The sequence below is a fragment of the Protobothrops mucrosquamatus genome, unplaced genomic scaffold, assembly GCF_001527695.2.
Source record: "Protobothrops mucrosquamatus isolate PMUCROS unplaced genomic scaffold, P.Mucros_1.0 scaffold_234, whole genome shotgun sequence".
NCBI lineage: Eukaryota > Metazoa > Chordata > Lepidosauria > Squamata > Viperidae > Protobothrops > Protobothrops mucrosquamatus.
Genome location: NW_015386310.1, coordinates 50,613 through 70,821, shown reverse-complemented (window position 1 = coordinate 70,821; position 20,209 = coordinate 50,613). Strand labels below are relative to the sequence as shown.

The window sequence follows — 20,209 nt, the reverse complement described above, 5'->3', positions numbered from 1 at the left end:
TCCTTCCCAAATTTAAATCTGTATTTGTTTTAGTTAGCAAATATAACTAGCCAAATAACACCTGCCCTATTTTAAAAAAAAAACAAAACTCAAAAGAATTCTACAGATACTGTACTTTGTACATGGAAAAGCACTGTGTTCCCGTTAGAGGCCAGACGTAGGTGTCAGCCCCAATAGGTCACTATTACCATTGACAACATTTGACAGTCACCCAGAGGAATCAAGGATAGAGGATGGACTGATAAGGGAGTATTTTTCTTTTCTCTCGTCCAGTTGTGTCCGATTCTCAAGACTGCTTGGGCAGGTCCCTGTAGTTTTCTTGGCAAGGTTGTCCAGAAGTGTTTGCTACTGTCTCCTTCTTAAGGCTGAGAGAAAGTGACCAGCCCAAGGTCACCCAGCTAGCTTTGTGCCTAAGGCACGACTAGATTTCAATCTCTGGGTTTCTACCCTGTTGCCTTAACCACTACACCAAATTGGCTCTACAAGAGTATATAAAAAGCACCAAAAGAGCATTTTCCCCAACTTGAATAATCTCCAGGTACATGAATTTCAAATCCCAAAATTCTCCAGCCAATGCAGCTGTTGCTAAAAAAATTTTTACAGCTAAGATCCATGCATTTGCAGGGCACCAAGATTAGGAAAGGCTTTGAGAGGAACTGCTGGGGTAGAAGTAACACTTATCTACTGATGAACACAATTTCTACCTGTTTAGTTAGCCCTCATGGGATTGACCAGAAATTCATAAGCCATTCATAAGCACGAAAGTATTTAAATAAGTGAGCAGTGAATGACCAAAGTGACTTGAGACTTCTCTTGCACTGTGCCATTTCTTTTCTTTTTTCTTGCTTGCAGAGTTGGCCAACCATCTGTTAAGTATTTTATTACAAGGAAACAAACTCTTCTCTGTTCTTCTAGGTAGGGAGATTTCTTCCTCACACTTTCTTCCAATCTAACCACCCTCTCTTTACTCCAGGAGTCCCCAACCCCAGGGCCAGGGCCCATTATTATTGGGCCACGGCCTGTTCAGAACTGGGCCGCAGAAACGGCAGGCGAGCATGCACGCAGCTTTACTTGCGTGGAGCTCTGCACACGCACACGCTCGCTGGCCACTCACGTGGAACCATCCCCTCTGCCCCCCCGCCCATCCGCAAAGTGGGAAAGGTTGGAGACCGCTGCTTTACTCTATAAACATGCACATAAATGTTTGATACATTATTAAAGATAAGACATTTGAGAAATTTTCAAATGCTACCACCATTCGCTGCCCTGAATCCATTATAATATCCTAATATGAAGATTGTGATATTCTGCTTGTAATAAAGAAATAATCTGTTATTCGTAACGGAACTTTTAATCACAAACTTTTATGAGATCAATTAAAGTAGATTAACATGCAAAGAACTGGAGTGCAGTGGTATTGACATAACCTAATTTAAATTTGAAGGCTACGTTACAGATCTTTTTCTCTTCCATCTTTAGCCCAGTCCATATGAAAAAAACAGGGATTTTTTTTTAAAAAAACACAAAGGTAAAGATGAAACGTGGCTTTACTTCCACATTTATCTGATTCAGAGCTGAAAAATATGAGATAGCATCACACATATTTGTATTTTGACATGTATAAATGTACTCTAGAAATTCTGTCCACTTTATTGTCTGTGGCAGTATGGTAATATTCCAGTTCAACAACTTTTTCTATAGTTTAAATTAGTACACACACAAAATGTCATACCTTTTTACTTTTATAACATCTTGTAACATAGGAATGCTTTTAAACATCTTCCCAACTTTACACAACCCGTGAACACTGATTGTTTAGTAACCTTTTTAAAATAACAAAAAAAAAACCACTTCTTTTGTCTTTCGACACATAAATGACCTTAGATACAAGCTTTTTAAAAGGACACTTCCACAATGTAATTTTCCCTTAAATACAGTTGCCCCTTGTTCCTTTCAACTTTCAACAACATAGTTCTTTCAGACATGGTTGTCATCTTGTAGGGAAGAAAGACAAATATTAGTGGATTTCAATGCTAACATATGCCCCAGGGTGACATCCAGTAGCATTTCAACAGAATTTGTGGTGAAATTCTTTTCCATCCCTAAATGGAAACTCAGGGGACAGTTTATGATTCAGAAGAGAATATTCTCCCCCATCTTGTTTCTGAGAGTGGGGGTTTAAGTCCTCCAAGCAACAGAGCATTGTGGCTTAGTCCCAAATTCTCTTGATCAGGGGAGGAATGTGAATAAGGCAGCAAGCCCCAGAAGATCCATTTATAGAAGGAAAAATTAGCCAAAAAGACCAGCTGCTTCCTTCCATAAAACTACTCAGAAACCCCTTAGAGCAGCTCTGAAAAAAAAAAGGCCTGCAGCAGAGTGAAAGAGGAAGAGGGAGAGGCGTGGTCCTCACATACATACCATCTCTAATTTCATTTCAGATCACAATGGCCATAAACTGGCTCCATAAGGGAAGGTCACTAAGGGTTCAAGTCGTGAAATAATCATGGATCTGGTTGGGTTTTACCTGGAGGTCACAAAACTTACTTAACTAGATCAGATAGTAGATCCATTCATCCAATATGCTAGGCTTGATTAGAATTAATCTTGTTTACATTTTCTGGTGCCTCAACATACTGTGTGAATTCAACCTATTTAGAGAGTTTATGTTCAATGCATATATTGCAAACACAATAAATTTATCAACTCAGTGAAGAGGTTAAGCACGTTTGGTGAACACAGTCAATGTATAATTAAAACTGTACTGGACATTGTCAAAATTCCAGAAAGCTTTCAACTGGGAATCACCCTAAGCTTAGCATGCTATGGCTAAAGATAATTCGGCCCTTTTTCTTTTTCTTTCTTTCTTTCTTTCTTTCTTTCTTTCTTTCTTTCTTTCTTTCTTTCTCTTTCTTTCTTTCTCTTTCTTTCTTTCTTTCTTTCTTTTTCTTTTCTTTCTCCCTCTCTCCCTTTCACTGAGGAACTGCTGCATGTTCATCTGTCCTGTGTAATTTCAAACAGAATGAGGTTAGGAAGAAGAAGAGTTTTGCTTACCCATTGTTTTCTGTCAGCCCTAAGAAGGTTTGGATCACAAGTGGCAGTTCAGATTTAACAATGAACAAATAACTGGACATAGCTGTGAAAAGAGAAAGCGGTCAGGATCCCCTGAATTTCCTTTTTGGGGAACAGTGAAAACAGTGAGATGGCATTTGATTGCCCACCCTTATCCTCATGCTGAACACTGGATATTGGTCACAAATCACCATCTCCATCTGTTTGTAGAAGTCAAGATCACAATGCCCCAGAATCCTTTACTCAGCCTTCTTCCTTGAACTCCACATACGTTTGCTTCTGAGTGTGTGTGTGTGTGTGTGTGCCTTTTCTGACCCAACAGGGAAGTGGGAAAGCCTTACCTCCGATGTTGTGTATTGAGATTATGACAGCAGCCACCACTTTGCCCCCATGGCCAAAGGCCTTCAGTCCCAACTGTTCATATGCTCTAATTCCTAAATAGGAGGAAAAAAGAGAGAAAAGGGATTCAGATAGGTTGGTTTGTAATTCTGGGGTGATAACACTACCAGTCCATTCATCTTAACCACTGTTCAAATTATGCTCCTTTCACACTAGCTAGCAGTCAAGTTCATCAATACAGTTCTGGTAGGAATTAACATATTCCTCAACATACTGAGATTAAAAAGCATGCAGCTCCTTGGTAATAATAATAACCTAAGGACAAATTGTGCTCTTCAGCCACGAGCTGCCAGACCAGCTTCCTGCATGGCTCACTGATCAATTTCAAAACCAGGTTTCAAGGCATTTATAGCCTGCACTAATTCTTGTTAGGCCACAGTCCTTGAAGAACAAGACTTTTCATGGTGCAAACTGATAGAAGGCATGAGTTCTAAGAACAGTACAAACCTCTGAAATCCCTTAATAGAATGCACCCCTGCATTCTATCAATTCTATTTCTACCTCCAATGAGTGCCATGGCTAAGTTCAGTGTCTTGCACTGTGGCCGGTAACAAATATTATGGCGTCTCCTGAACTGTGACTTACCAACAACTCCAGCACACTTCAGCAGCAGATGAATGGAATAGGAGGAGAGCAAAGCAATGCAGATCAAAAGGATCCTGGAAGGACAAAAATGAATGTCAGCCCAATGCTTCAGAAATGGACCAACTCTGAAATGCCTCTTCTATGGAGACAAAGAGAACTCTTTCCAATCCTTATCTGGACTGTGAGTTCTAGCCCAACTCTACTTGAATTCACAAGTTCTATCCAATCCCTGCTTGGGAATTAGTTCTTATAATCCATTCAGCAGCAGGCCCACAGGTGGAAACTGTGGCTGAATTTCTACTTGCTTCCTCCCCCTTGGATTGTGATTTTTTTTTCCTGGGTACCATGCTGTGGGAGTTACACTCACACAAAGAGGATGATTCCCGTATTCCTCATGGCATAGGCCAGGCCCAGGATGCCACTCCCCATGATGGCGTTGCTCAGATTAAAGACTGACATCCCAAACGAAGTCTTTCCCTCAAACTGCAGCCAAGATTTAAGAAAAGAAACAAAAACCAAATTTCAGAAATTGGGTGGAAAAAAGCCTTTGGGCCATGTGGAAAACAAAGCACTAATCCTAATATAAGTATAATACATGAGGGTGAAGTGCAAAAGTGATACCAACCATTAAATATCCAAGGGTCATCCAGAAAAGAAAATTGAACCATTATATAATGGCCAACAGTGTACCAGTCTGATTCTTACAGATCTGTACCTTATTCCATATATTTGCATTTAACTCAAGCCTGGAAACATAGCAGAATAAAAACTTCTAAGACACAACAAAAGATGGTTCTCAGAAGAAGAGATGATTCAGGGTGAACAGAAGGAAGCAATGACAGTCAAATGAAAAAGGACCCGGAGATAACAGAAGGCTATAAAGGTGGGGCTGGTTAAGCCTTGTTGGAAATTATAAATATAGGTGGGCATGATATAAATAGATAACAAAATATAATGAGATAATACTTCTAAAAATCTACATGATATAATATCCATGCTAAGAAGAAACACGACACAGCATGGGCAATATCCAATTGAAGTCTGAGATATTCTTGGAACCATATCTTATGTCTCAATGCAAAAGTTGTGCAATGACGTTTTCCCCATATAAAAAAAATAAATAAGTGACACTTGTACAAGGAAAATACTTCAATCCTGTTTCATTAGGTCATGCTGGATTGGTAGACATTTGCAAACTTGCATTAAGAAATAGCTGAGACATTTGAATTTTACTTTCAAGGATCAGTAGAGGAATGGGAATCAACAGGAGCTGGTTGCTTTCACGATGGAAGTAATGTCATGGCATCCCACTGCAAGTTCTGTCCTTTTGTACAGTATGTGCATGCAACATATTCCACATATAAAAGATGGGTCCTTGGTGCTTGCTGAGTACTAACACAGTGCTTGACTAGCAATGATAATGTAACCTAGTTCGGGTAATGAAATGTCTACAAGAAAACAACTAAACTCAAAGAGCACCAAGGACCCCTCATGTCAACCCTGAGCTACAATTATTCTCCTTTATTAGTACATATAAAACAGTTAAGTCTTCTATCACAATTCTGCACTCCCCGTGGACACAGCTGAGTTGAAAATATCTGACTGACATTATCACCTACATCAGTGAATTGGCTGAATTTCTTGCTGGCAGCATTAGGCAAGAAGCCATCTTGTTCTGCTGAAATACGTTCCTCTTCCTCATACCTGAAATGGAAGAAGTAGAAAAGGTCAGTGGAGTCCTATACCAGAACTGCATCTGTTTATCATCACAAATCAATTGCTCAAGCTAAATATTATACAGGCTGTGCTCTGTTCTAATTCAAGTATCCGAATCTTTAGAGAAGATGGAAAGGAATGGAAAAGAGAGGAAACAAAGTAGATGAAACCATCATGTGTTATCGTACTTAGCCTAAGTATTGAACTATTAATGTGATTTATATATTGTTTGGTTGTTCTAATAAAAACAATGGGTTAATTTAAATATATGTATAAGACAGTGCATTAATATTAATGAATTAAATTGTTACTAATCTTTTGACTTTGCTTCAAATATTTGGAGATAATTGCTATGTCGGGTTGTAACAATTATCTTGAACTGGAAACAGCTAGACCACCTTCCCCAATCTGGTGCCCTATAGATCTGCTGGACTAATTCCCCAAATCCCTAATAAACAGCCAATGGCATGAGATAGAAAGCACAGTAATCTGAAACCTCTTAGTGGCATAAGGCTTTCTTACTGTTGCTTAATGAACAGGCTAGATGAGTGTGTGTGTGTGTGTGTGTGTGTGTGTGTGTGTGTGTGTGTGTGTGTGTGTGTGTGACTGTGAAGGGAAAATAAACCAACATTCTCAATCATTCTGACTTACATTATGCCACACTGGGCAGTCAAAGTTTGGAGCCTAACCTGAACTGCAAGGAAACTTCTACCCAAGCCCTCTATAACCTCTGATATCCCCCAGCGTGGTCAAAAGCAGATTTTAAGAAACCATAGAAGGCTGCTAAGGGAGTGGACTTGCAGCACATCCATTTTCCCCCAAAATGGTTTCATGTACAGAGGGGATATAGAATATGAGCTATTCAATGAAGCCTCCAGTATGTTCTGTATCAACCAAGGCTGATAGTGAGCTTTTACTCTCTGCTCTGCCTCTGAAAGAATTCTCAATAGAAGAGCTAAAAGGTCTATGTCAGGGGTCTTCAAACTTGGCCCTTTTATGACTTGTGGACTTCAACTCCCAAAATTCCTCAGCCAGTGTGCCTGGCTGAGGAATTCTGGAAGTTGAAGTCCACAAGTCATAAAAGGGCCAAGTTTGAAGACCCCTGGTCTATGCAATTCTACTACTAACTTCCATAGAGCAGACCCACTTCTTCTCAAACTGGAGGCTCTGTTTAGCCATCACAGCTGGTTTATGGATCTACCTCTAAACAGATGTCAGCTATTCATTATCACCAAGTCTCGCAGCCGCATACATTTCCAATGTAAGAGATCCAGGGGTAGGCAACCTTGGCTCTTTTATGACTCGTGGACTTCAACTCCCAGAATTCCTGAGCCAGCATGGCTAGCTCAGGAATTCTGGGAGTTGAAGTCCACGAGTCATATAAGAGCCAAGGTTGACTACCCCTGGATTATACAGTGCGCAGCTCAGGATTGAACTGTGGCATCCTTGGTGCTCTCTGAGCTTGGGCCTTTGCTTGCGGATATTTCATTACCCAACTAAGTAACATCATCAGTGCTAGTTAGTTGACTCCTTTTTTATGTAAAGTAGCTTGCCCTATCAGCATTGGTAGGAGTGTGGTTTTCTTCTTGATAGTCCCTTGATTAGGGTATTATTTCCTCCTTGATTGTTTATCTGGTATTCATTCCTGCATAGCTAGGTGTTGGGTGCTTGAGATGTTTTCTGTGGTCTTTTTTGTCTCTGGTCCTGTGTTCTGATTTTGTTGGGTTTTGTTTTTGTTTTTTAATGACATGTCTATATTTCAAACCTGAGATCGGACTCTGTATGGTTACTTACACTTGCCATTTAGTGGTCCAATGCCAAATCTGCAGCATGAAAAATAGTTATTCAAATGTATAGCTGCCATTAATTTCTGGACCAAAGAAACAACTGGAAATTTGGCACCTTTGTTACTGAAAGCACCTGGTGATTATGCAAAATGGTGCTCCCTGAAGCCAGTGCAAAGAAAAAAACATGTGTGAGTGCCAAATTAAGCCAATGACCTTTCACAGTATTTCTATGACACATCTTCACCACCAGGAGGGAACTGAAACAGTTTTGGGTAGTTTTATTGAAAATAAAAAATAGGGGGGAAAATCCTAAATCGGAAGCTTGACAGAACATGCAACTAAGAAAAGTTTTTGTTTGTTTTGTTGCTGGCAGAGTAGTTTCTAAAACTTTGGAGGTGAGACTGATGATCCTGTGTTTTAGTTTTGCCAGTAGAAGGAGTTGCTTCTCAATTTGTATTTTTCTATATTACCTCCAGGGCTCTTTGTTACAGGAATATTTTTCCACATGTGGGGGAACTACTCTGATGTCTCTTTGCCTAACCCGAATTCCTGCTTTTCTGGCTTCGATTCTGCTTGCCTCAGTTAATTTCCATCTTTCTCCCATGTTGCCCAATTCTGCATGCCCAACCTTCTCTTCGTCATAACTTCCAAACTAAGAATATATAAATTGTCGATTTCACTCTCTTCACCATTTTCCCAAGCCTTAATTTTTTTTCTGCTCCATTTCTATACTTACTTATATTTGTTTTGAAGGCTGCCCAAAAGTATATATACAATTAATATGCAAATTTCTCCTAAAATCCACAATTCATATGCACATTTTCCTAATATAAATTCCACAAGTATTTGGTTTATTAATCATAATTAATATTTTATGTCGTTTCTTGTTGTTATCCTTTCACTTGTAAGCTGCTCATTTCTCCTTGCAATAAAATCTTTGCATTGTGTGCTGTATTTCTAAGCGGTGACCTCCTTCTGCAAAGTGGAGATGCTGCAGGAATATAAATGCATGCTTCAGTTCACAAAACTTGCAAAATTGTGAATTCGGTTCATTTTCATTTTTATTAAACCACCACTTGTTCAGCAACTAGTTATGATGGCATTGATTGAGGTCCTCGTTATTGTGGCTGTTGCAGTGTCTCCACGGTCATGTGATCGCAGTTTGGGGACTTGGCAGCCAGCTCACAATTATGTCACAGCATCCCATGATTAATTGTGAGCTTCACTGCTGATTTCTGAAAAGCAAAGTCAAAGGGGAAGCCAACCAGAGGTCACAAATGGTGATCCACTGACCATGGGATACTGCAACCATGTTGGATTCACAGCAACTGGGAATGCCACAATTGCCATTGTAAGTTGGCAAAGTGACGTGTTGTGGCACTTTATGACCCCATCACTTAGCAATGGAATTGCCAAGCCCAATCACCATGGTCAAGAAAGGACTACCTGTATGTTTATTTATTGCATTAATATCTCACCTTTTTAACGGGGGCTCAATGTGGTATACATACAGAGTCTCCCACTTATTTTATTCTTCTGAGTGTGAGGTAGGCAGGATTGAGAGAATATGATTGGTCTGAAGTCAGTCAGTCAGTTTCACAGTCAAGTGGGAACTTGATCTGGGTCTCCTGGTCCCCGTCTAACATCTTAACCACTACGCCATAGAGCAGACATGTCAAATTTGTGACATCGCGCAACGTATCAGGACGGTTTTGCCATTGCCGGCAATGGGGTGGGCACGGCTTCCAGATGATGCGTCCGGCCCACGGGCCAGCAGTTTGGCACCCCTGCCATAGAGGATGTATTCCCAACCAATTTCTCTGCCACTCCCAAAGACTCACCCGTCCTCCAGGACAGCTGCTTTGTCACTGTCAGGTATGGTACCATTGAATCTTTCAGTGCCAACCTCATTTCCCATTTTTTGCAGTTCCATCTTCTCAGTCAGTGGGGTGTTTGCACACAGATGTGGATAACGTATTCAGTAAACCACCAGCAGCAGCAAGAGCAACGAAATGGGTTCAGCAGGATACCTGAGGACATGAGAAGACTTCAACAAGCAGCACTCAATAATACTGTGGGGCGGGGGGGGGAGAGGGGCTGGAATTAGATAGTACTAAGAATCCAAATATTCTACTCCCAGCTACAGGAAGGGTGTGGAATGGGGGGAGGGGCACTGCCAGAATAGTTCTGCCACTCCAATGAAAAGACACGCCAAGAAACATAAAGCGATTCCAACCCCATGCCTGGAGGAGAGTCTGTCCTGACAGAGGGTAGGTGAGGAAGGATGTTAGCCTGTTCCCTCTCCCATCCACACCTTTAAGCATGAGTTGGCAGGCTGCTTCCCTAAGCATTTTCACACACATCTGCATGTTACTGCCAAGAAACATGGCACGTACTCACGTACTGGGTGGTGTACAAACTGCTCAATCAGTCCTCCTGCCCTAATAACTATCACACACTCAGGTAAGAAAAAAAGCACTAAAACTTATAGGAGGAAAGCACATAAGCCATTTCTCTTTTTTCTCCTCTTGTATTTCTCAAAGATTCCAGTCTCTTCCATTTTTCTCAACCTGGATATGTTGAGGATACAATAAACACACATGCTACACCTCCACCCACGTTTTTTGATCTTTGGGGTCTCTGCAATTAGACTTCTGAAACAGCCAATTTATTCCAGTTGTTTTAGGCTTTATATTTGTCAAAGGTTTTGGAAGAGGACTTTGTTTTGTCTCTATGTGTGTCTGTCTGTCTGTATTGTTTTGCTGCTAACCACTTCAGCATCATTGGACATTGCTGTCCCACACAATACCTGCAATATCAATTAACAGTGCTGTCCTAGAGGCAAAAATACTTGTTCACTTGACCATTATACTCTGTAGCCCTTGAGCTCAATGAACAGTTTCCAGCATAAAATGGGCACAAACTCCTATAATCAATGAGTGAGTGATTTCTATTGGATAATTTAGGCAGAAGTGGTGGAAATCAAACTCATGATGAAAGTTGCAGTCCAAAATTTGATTGGAGGGAAGTAATCTGAAAAAACTGATGTTGGAGTTCAATTCAGGCAGTCTGACCAAAAGCTTGAAAATGGTGAGATTTTAGCCTCTATTTAGAATGCAGAAATGTGAGACTGGCAAATCTGAATAAGCAGGCGCCATACAATAAGACATTCTCCATCGTGAGCCTAATTAACATAAAAGACTGCATTGTTCCCACCGCCGCCCCACCCAGCAGTATGCTTCTTAGGTCTTTTATTTACATTACAAGCTGAAGTCAAGAGTTAAATCTTTTACCCAACTCTGAAAATTACAAAAACAAAACCTGTAGTGTATTGTCTGCCAGGCAAATTGTACAGAAGCCACAGATTGATGACCCCCTAAAACTGAGGATAGCAACAGGCCTCTGCAGTGCAATATTATTGGGAAGGACAATTAAGTTTCTAACCTGCACCACACTATACATTTAACACAAGAGAAATCCTGAGGGAATGGGGAAGGTAAAATTCCTTAATGCATTCCTCATGCACACTTATATTTTCATATTACTACCCAAACCAGAGGTGTCACGTAAATGAGACCTTTAACTTTCATCCCACTCCACAGTAATCCAATCAATCCCTCCCACTTCTAGATGTCTGGAAGAGAACTCCCATCAATGCTAATGGAATAGTCCCAGGTTTAGAGAGGCACACCTGCCTCTGGGACCCAGGAATCCAAGGGTTAACTGTGCCACCTGGGAAAAGCTCTGAGGCTAGGTGGGGCAAAAATGCAAATGGAGATGTCTGATTGGTGCCTTGATCTTTAACCGCATCCTTCCCTTGGAGATATATTCCCACAGAAAACATAGAACAAGAGCTTTCTATTCTGGTGGGATGAGCCAATGGGCCCCACCACGGCTGGGAATAATAACTGTGACTGGATTCCTCAGTTCTTGTTTCAGATTGTGGGAGGTACAAAACTGCAACTGTGGAGAACCCGTGCCCTCTAAATATTGTGAAACTATAGCCATTCCAGCCAACTTGTCCAATGCTGCAACACTGGGAGGGTTGTTGTCCTTACTATGGCATGAAAAGGGTGAATGCAAAAGCTGCATAAAGTTTATGGTCCAGTGGTATGTTCTTTCCAAAACAAAGGGTGGCTAGGTTTCCAAAACATGGCTGGCTGATTTGAGGCTCAATGAACTATGTGAAATTAGCCCCTCTTGATTAGTTTGTTGTTCAGTGTGTTGGGTTAATCATTCATTAACCCAGGTGATGGGTTAACCATGGTTAAGTAACCAAGGGTAATTGTCCTGCAAACACAGCTGACTGGTGTCCCAGCTTTGGCCTGGTGTGTTTCCATTTGGTCATATCACTTGTGATTCTAAGTCAGGGATTCCTAAACTTTCTGCCACCACGCCTCCTTTTAGTGTAATCTTAATATACACCCCCCCAAACATCCAAATATGAAAAAGAACACAAAAGAGCATTGAAAACAATACAATGAAACTATAGGGAAGCTGGATTTATTGTAACAATGTAACTAAAAGGTTCTTTACCTTCCCCTAGATTCTGCCTGCACCTCCCCAAGGGAGGTATATACCTCACAGTTTGGGAAACCGTATTCCAGAAACACACCTAGAGTGCAAATCAGGATGGAAACACAGGAGTTGGAGCCTGGGCAAAAGGAAAAGCTGGCCTGATGTGGTTGACTACGAAAATGCATGCAACCCACAAAAACCTATTCCCAGGACACTCCTAAAGTAAAACGGGTGGGAAGAAAAAAAGAAAGAGGCCAGGAAAGAAAAAGAAATAAAGAATTTAGTATCAGCTACAGTGGTGTTTATAGTGTTTCCTTTCTGCAATATGAAATATAACAACCAACTGTCCATCCTTCAGCCACAGAAATGGAGCTACTGGTGTCTTTAATCCCTCCTATTAGTGAACAATCCAAGAACATAACTATGACTGGTACTTAAATATGTTTATTTAAGTTCGATTGTGTTTAGAGTAGCTTCTTCTCAGACAATTGTACATAAGATAAAGAATTATATCATTAAGTTTAATAGTATTTTGTATGAGGCTTTCCTTTACCTAAAATTTTAAGAGTTTTACCCAGAGATTTTAGACATCTGATTAAACACTGTGATTTATTAATTGTAGTTAATAATGATGACAACAAGAGGTTTACACATTGCAAAAGCCTTAATATGGCTTTGTTCTTGGTCAAGTGTTGTCTAAACCCTGCTTGCAACAATAGTATAGTTTGCAAACCTATGGCTTAGTATGAATGAATGCAGCCAATCATAGCTTGTTTAATAAACCACAAGCAAACCATGAGTCCAGATCATACTGCAAGGGAACTTTGTCAGTCCTTTTCTAAATATCAATAAATTGGTTTGAAATCAAATACATCTAAACCACCCAGGAAGGACAGACTCATTGTGCACACAACTGGGCACTCTTAATCAACAGCCAAACATGACTAGGCTGTCATTTCAAGACAGCACAGCACTGCCACCCCCACAATCTTCACCCCATTTCAAGGTCTGAAATATCATCTTGATTTGCAAACATTATAAAGTGATAAATGCTTATCTTAAAGTTGTGGGAAAATCTTTTAGCCTCTGGCCCCAATCTCTCAAGGAAACCCCCAAAAGATGATTGTCAGCTATGATGGGAAATCAACCAAAAATGGTTGTACCCAATAGCAGAAGGGCCAAAAAGGTTATTTCCTTTTGTATCATATGTACATGCACGCATGCACACAAACACACACAAACTTCAATTTTTTCTCTTCCCATTTTTTTGCTCTGTGGTTGGTTGAGAACCTGAATTATTTACAAGGAATGTCCAACAGATTGTACGATGCAGTACAGAGTATGGTTCTAAAAAATGTATTATAAAAAACCACGGTAGCTATGTTTGACAGAGAAAAAAGAAGTGAACAATGCCACATTATACATAATGATAAATTAGAATAGATGTACACTGATAGAATGTTCACAAAACATGGGAAATAGATAGAGAAATGTTAAGATGTACAGTACCAGTAGAAAGATAGCCTGATCTATATGAGAAATTGATGTTTAAGAAGCAAAATTTGCTTTATTTACAGTATAAAGAAGCATGTTTCTGCTATTTTGCCATATGAAAATGAGAGTTGGATGTTTCAGGAGAAATACAGAAGTTAATTGAATGCAGTGGCAATGGGGAATTTGTGTGATAACAAGCCAGAATAAAAAATAAATGGATTATGAATTATTGAAAGTGTCCAACGAGAACAATAATAAGCTAATAAGTAGCATAATCATATAGCTGAATGATCTATATGATCTAAAGAGAAATCAAAGTATGTCATACACAGTAGAGAAAGTAAATGAGGATCAAATTGCAAAACATATACAGAAAGAGTTAACAGGGCAAGAATGAAAACATCGAGAAAATCATGGGCCTTTCTCACTGATCTCAGCCAAAATCTTTAAGAAGACATATGTAAGCATACATACAAAATTATGGCAAAATAATGGTTTCAAATATGTACATTGGTCATGAACTGAAATCCAACAGAACAGAGAAAATAAACGTATGTTATATTTCAAACCACCTGTCCACACCAAACTAAAATAGTTTTTAATAATGAAAAAACAAGTTAGAAATGTTCTGAACAAACAAGATCCCTCCTACCTTTAACTAATAACAGGAGAGCAATGATTGGGCACAGATAGGAACCACCTCCCTCAAAGCAGCCTTGGGCATGTCCTCCCAAAGATGACATTTCTAACCACTGAGGGCATATTAGATAATTTACCTCAAAATCACTTTTATTTATATGTTGCATATTATACGCAAATACAGCAAAATTGAATGAGCTACATGGAAAATATAAAGATAAGTATGTTATCTCTGAATAGTACAATACAGAAGTAAGAAAAAACAACTAGCAATTTTTTAAGATCTTGCAACCAGGTCTTCTAAAGACAGGCTGGCCTATCCAGGACAAGTAAAATGAAGGGGGTTTATAGTCTAATCAATTTAGAGGGTTGCAAAATTGAGGAAAATGCAGGCAGAAGGATTATAATTCCTGACTCGAATAAGTAAATCTAAAATAAAAAGGTTTTACTTTCTTCATCCTTCTTCATCAGGCTGTTAATGGCTACAACAGTTATATTCTTTCAGAGTCAAGTGGGAATATGACCCAGAGATTTCATGTCCATGTCCACCATTTTAATCATCAGTCTCTTCAGACACTACAATTCAAACTATCAGTCCACATTTTGCAGCAAGCTCTACTTTTCATTTTCTCAGTAGAATATTCCTATGTATGTTCAGATTTTTTAAAAAAAAGAACATTAAGAAACAACTATTGCTAAATGTCAGTGTGATGACACCAAGTCTGCAGAAGGAAGATGGGTGTGCAAAGTAACCACAAAACTCTTAGCAGATAATTCTCCAGACCACTAATCTTTAGAATGAGTTCTTTCTCACAACAATCTGACTTTGCTACCCCAAGGATCCTGTTACAACAAGTATGTTGTTTCTTTCACTGTTGCAGGAGATTGGTGCACCAAGTTTATACTATCGTAAGAGGGCTTCTTCCAATGATACAAAATACAAAACAATCACAACAGGAGGACTCAGCAGAGGCTGGAGCAAATGAAAAGCATTTCTGGTTCTGAAATTCTACTGATAAAAGGAGATGTATGTATGTATGTATGTATGTATGTATGTATGTATGTATGTATGTATGTATGTATGTATTAAATTTATATAGTTGACCAACTCACTCTCAGTGACTCCAGGTGGCTTACAAGGATAAAAACCCAATATAAAAACAACAAAATTCAATAACCTCCCACTTCCACAGTGACCACAATCAATCAATCAAATAAGCCATTGGATGGGCTCCATCCTACTCTGGGATCCCCAGGCCCCTTGGCAAAACCAGGTCTTCAAGGTCTTGCGAAAGAGTCAGAGTGGGGGCCAATCTCCGTGGAAGTGATGTTCCACAGGGAGGAAGTTACTACAGAGAAGGCTCTACTGGTTCTGTTGGATGGACCTCCTTAGGAGAGGAGATCCATAGCATTCCTTGCCTCCCTGCTCTGGTGGGTCATGTAGATGTGACAAGGAAAAGACAGTCCATCAAATAACCAGGCCCAAGCCTTGTAGGGCTTTGAAGATGACCACCAGCACCTTGAATTGGACCCAGATGCACACAAAGACGAGGGAAACACCTGAAAACATGCTCACAACAACTAATACATCCAGGAGAAACACCATGGAAAAGGTGGTAGGCTGAAGGAGGCAGGAACAATGTATAGTAGTTTTAATACAATACATTCTTTGCTCAAATAATCAATAATTTGAGTGGGATCAAGCAAATTGTTTGGAATAAATCCATAGTAGTAGTTAATATGTGAACATTATGTGGACGTTTCAAGAAATAAACACAGAAATGCAGCAAAGTAATACAGAAGACGTTTCACATTTGGTTATAAGCTATTTCCCTACATTTAGTCTACTGTCTATCTGCCTTGATAAGAGTTATATCTTAAATACATCTGAATGGCATCAGGTTTCTGTTAGTTATAATTAAGGAGATATCCCATATTCACTCCTGGACTTTGTTTTATAGAAAATGGATGGTCATTGCATAAAGTTCATTCTTTATTCTTTTGCCCAAGAGCCAATGTTATGAAATCAACTGAAGTGAGTATCTCTTATTGAAGAGAAACTGCTTTCTGAATCATTCTGCCTTCCCATTTTATAACTACAGTTAGCAGCAAACATGTGTGAAAGGAAAATCAAGTGCAGAAAACATAAGACTTCAAATATTGTTGAATTACAGTTCCTAGCATGTACGGCATGTATAGCTGACATGGGTTGCTCAGAGTTGCTGTGAGCTCATCAACATTTGAAGGCCATGGGTTCTCCAGGTTTTATGTTTTAAAATATTGAGTTGGTATTATCATGTAAAGTCATACAGTGTAAAAGATTTAGTTTATATTCCATCTTTCCTCTAAGGAGCTCCAGGTGTGTTTGTGGGTGGGGGATATCACCTTTCTTTTATTTACACAAAAACAACCTTATGAAGTAGACTATGCTAAGAAAAATGATTGAGACTAATTCACCTGGTGGATTTCAAGGTCAAGTAGGGACACCCCCCCCATTCAAGTCCAAATGCTAATTACAATGCAATGTTAGCAATGACATCATTATGCTTCTATAAATTTACACACTATTATTATAAAAATCTGTATTTCACAGATTTTAGTTCTGTATATGAACCCAAACTAAACAGGGCCAGGAAAGTGTGAGAATTTTGAGTCTGTGTACTTTAGTAATAAGACATTTGAGTTGTGAGCACAATAAAACCAAATATTGTAGAAAATCACGATAGATTCCAAAAGTAGATTCCAATTTCTAGTCTCTCCTCCAAATATGAGATCTGATGTGACTTTCTATGTGTCTGGGGATCGCACAAGAGTAGATCAAACTGTTAAGTCAAGTGATTTTAAAAAATCCCTGAACTCTGAAAAGGAACTGGACACTTTCCAGAAACAAATGCTAAAATATAAAGAATTGTCTGTATGGATTCAAACCGTAGTTCAAGCTACTGATATGTGGATTGACCAACAGCATAACCCTTGCATTCTTATTCTGAGATAAATCCCTTTGCACCCCCCATTGATTCTAGAAAATTGTGCACAGCACTAAAATTGCATTGTGTGTAAGCCCAACGTTTACTTCAAAGGAAGCCAGGAAATGATTGTATTGCAAATGCTTACTAAAACAAAACAAAACAAAAATACACTCTTTCATTGTCAAAAATAAAACAAAGTGTATGTTTGCGTTTTGTCTCAACCGGTTCCACAAAAACCTCTTAAGCTATACAAACAAATAAGAGAAACCCTCTGATTAGTTCTCTCAGCTCTACTTTTCTTTCCAGGGCATAAAATGGTCCACTTCCAAACCAGCTGCTTAAATAATTTTTGCATTTACTGACCGATTTCATGAATATCTGCTTAATGAAAAACTTCATAGAAATATTGGCGTATTTCTGTAGATGCTACAGAAGTATAAGCTTGTCAACAAATGAAATCTTAATTTACCCAGGGAAGATATAGCCATCATATTCAGCTCCATTACCTAAACCTTGTTAATAATTTAAAAATGAACCTTACCAATATTTACTTGGAGGTAAATCTCATAGAGTTTCAACAAGGCTTATGTCCAAATTTGCTTCCTAAATTTGAGCTTGGTTAATCTACCAAAGAAAACATCTAACCTAAATATTGAAATTGATAATGAAATGCCAAAATCAGAGGACTATGGACTTAAACCAGCAAGAGCTGATTACCACTGGCTTCTGGAGTCTCATGAATTTAGGATCTCAGAGCAAGAGGGATGCTAAGGTCTTTCTGACCCTCCTATTACAAATATTAGTAAAGCAATTAAGGTCTGCCACCCCTCCCTCTTTCCAAATCTTTCTTCCAAGTAATGTTATTAAAGATTGCAAACAGAATAAAAACTAATAGAGACTACAAAAAATATAAAGCAGAAAAACAGAATGAAGAGAAAGGAAAAGAAAAAAAGGAGGGAAAGAAGTAGCTTCCCCCTCCATCCCAGCAAATGTAAACCATTTTACTAGCTTATCACCATCTCTTAATACAACGTATGTCCTCTTTGCCCCATAACTCATCTCTAAACTAAAAACAAAATCCAAAAACTTTGTCATTGTTCCTTATCAACAAAAGTTGAGTAAGGGATACCAGATATAGTTACCGTAATCATCAATGTTAACCTCGACTGAATAGGCCAACCATATATTCCTTCCCTGTGCTTTAAACAATTTTGATTTTTAACCCCTTCAAATAAAGTCCCTTCAAATAAAGATTATTTCTGTTCATCTTTTTTTTTCTCCCAAGAAACATTCAGAACTTCAAAATATCTCTTTTGTATATCCAGAAGTAAGGTATGTCTCTTTTTTTGGTCACTTAAAAAAAAAAACTTTAACAGACTTCTTTTGTCCCTCCCTCTTTCCAAATCAATGTACGCTGCGTACAGGAAGGCCCTTCTTATCAGATTGCCTGATTCTGCAGAGCTATTCAAGAAGCCCTATAGCTCCTCTATGGGGATACTACCTGAAAGTGTGAAGAAAATGGCAACCAAAGAAACTAGATAAGCTATCCCCTGGATAGGACTAGAACCCGTCATTTAGTGGCTTTCATTAACTAGCAAACAGTATACAGGTAGCCATCAACTTATAACAGTTCGTTTAGTGACCATGCAAAGTTACAACATCATTGAAAAAGAGTGAGTTATGACCATTTTTCACACTTACGGCCGTTGCAACATCCCCATGGTCACCTGATCAAAATTCGGACACCTGGCAACTGACTCCTATTTATGACCATTGCTGTGTCCCTTTTGCAACCTTCTGATAAGCAAAGTCAATGGGGAAGCCAGATTCACTTAACAACCGGGTTACTAACTTAACAAGTGTAGTGATTCACTTAACTAAGAAAGGTTGTAAAATGGGGCAAAATTCACTTAACTTAATGTTTCGCGTAGCAACAGAAACTTTGGGCTCAATTGTGATTGTTAAGTCAAGGACTACCTGTACAACCTTGAAATCCAACCTGTGATGAGCAGCTCTATGTGTGAGATGGTCTTTTCAATACATCTTCCTAGACCAGAAAGACTTTGGTAGAAGACTCACCTGGTACTTATAGTTGCAAGTGGTCTTTCCATACTCTGGATAGCACTAAAGGCAAAATTAAATTGGGAGCCAGAAGATGATTTAAAAGGTCCACAGCCATCACCACCAAAGCAAGTGTCTTCTCTGAAAAGATTGCCAATTTCCCCACTCCAATGCACAGATGCTTTGAAATAAGCTTCATGTGCTACCTTCATATTAGGTGACAACACTGGGAGGAGCAATATGCGGCAACACAGACATGTATAGTGCATATCCACTTTAAACAAAAAACACACGACACCCTGAGGGCAGCCATCAACTGGCAGGAAGCAAACCAAGATTTAAAACCAGCATTTTCCCCAGATTTGCTGTTTAAAGGATCTCCCAAAGGAAGAGTTTATTTATTGATCCATCCGTGGGTGCTTTTCTCCAGGATCCAGGTGCTGACAAACATTAGCGTAAGCCAGGCTGGGCCCAAAGAAAACTGCAGCTATTCTTGTCGGTCTTGCTTTGGCTGGAAAAAGTGCTGAAATTGTTTCCAGCTGTATCCATATGCAGCCTGCTTCATTCTTCCGTTTTCCCCCACGCAACTGTAGGCGCATGAGGGCAACCGGACAAATATGCGCCTTCCCGAACTTAAACTGTAAGTGCTGAGCATGGAAACTGGGAGAAGATATACACTCTGCAGCCACTCCCTTTCTGAGGTTGCAGGATAAAGTTTTTCTTGTGAGCTGTATTTTGCTTCCCTGATTAGTTGGAAAGCCCACCTCTCCACTTGCAAGAGAAGAACTGAGCATTACTGTCTAGACACAAAATGGAATGGTTGCTGTGTACTCCAGGCCAATGGAAAAAAACTGCAAAGGCCAGAAGATGACAGGGCTTGATATATGAATGAAATCAACCTATTGGCTGGGGCTTGGGAGAGTAACCGAGCCCTACGCAATTTCTGTTTGGTCCCAGGTTGATCTCAGTTTG

The 20,209-nt window shown here is 39.4% G+C and overlaps 1 protein-coding gene across 1 annotated transcript in view; it reads right to left on the bottom strand.

The window, feature by feature from the left end:
- SLC38A5 (solute carrier family 38 member 5) overlaps positions 1–20,209 on the bottom strand; it is a 38,090-nt gene that overhangs the window by 13,346 nt on the left and 4,535 nt on the right. Inside the window, exons 2-7 of the mRNA XM_015829559.1 lie at positions 9,398–9,586; positions 5,673–5,757; positions 4,421–4,536; positions 4,054–4,127; positions 3,411–3,503; positions 3,052–3,133 (exon numbers count right to left, since the gene is read on the bottom strand). Of these exons, the coding sequence (XP_015685045.1) occupies positions 3,052–3,133; positions 3,411–3,503; positions 4,054–4,127; positions 4,421–4,536; positions 5,673–5,757; positions 9,398–9,489 (542 nt within the window). The 5' untranslated portion in view covers positions 9,490–9,586. The remainder of the gene's footprint in view (positions 1–3,051; positions 3,134–3,410; positions 3,504–4,053; positions 4,128–4,420; positions 4,537–5,672; positions 5,758–9,397; positions 9,587–20,209) is intronic.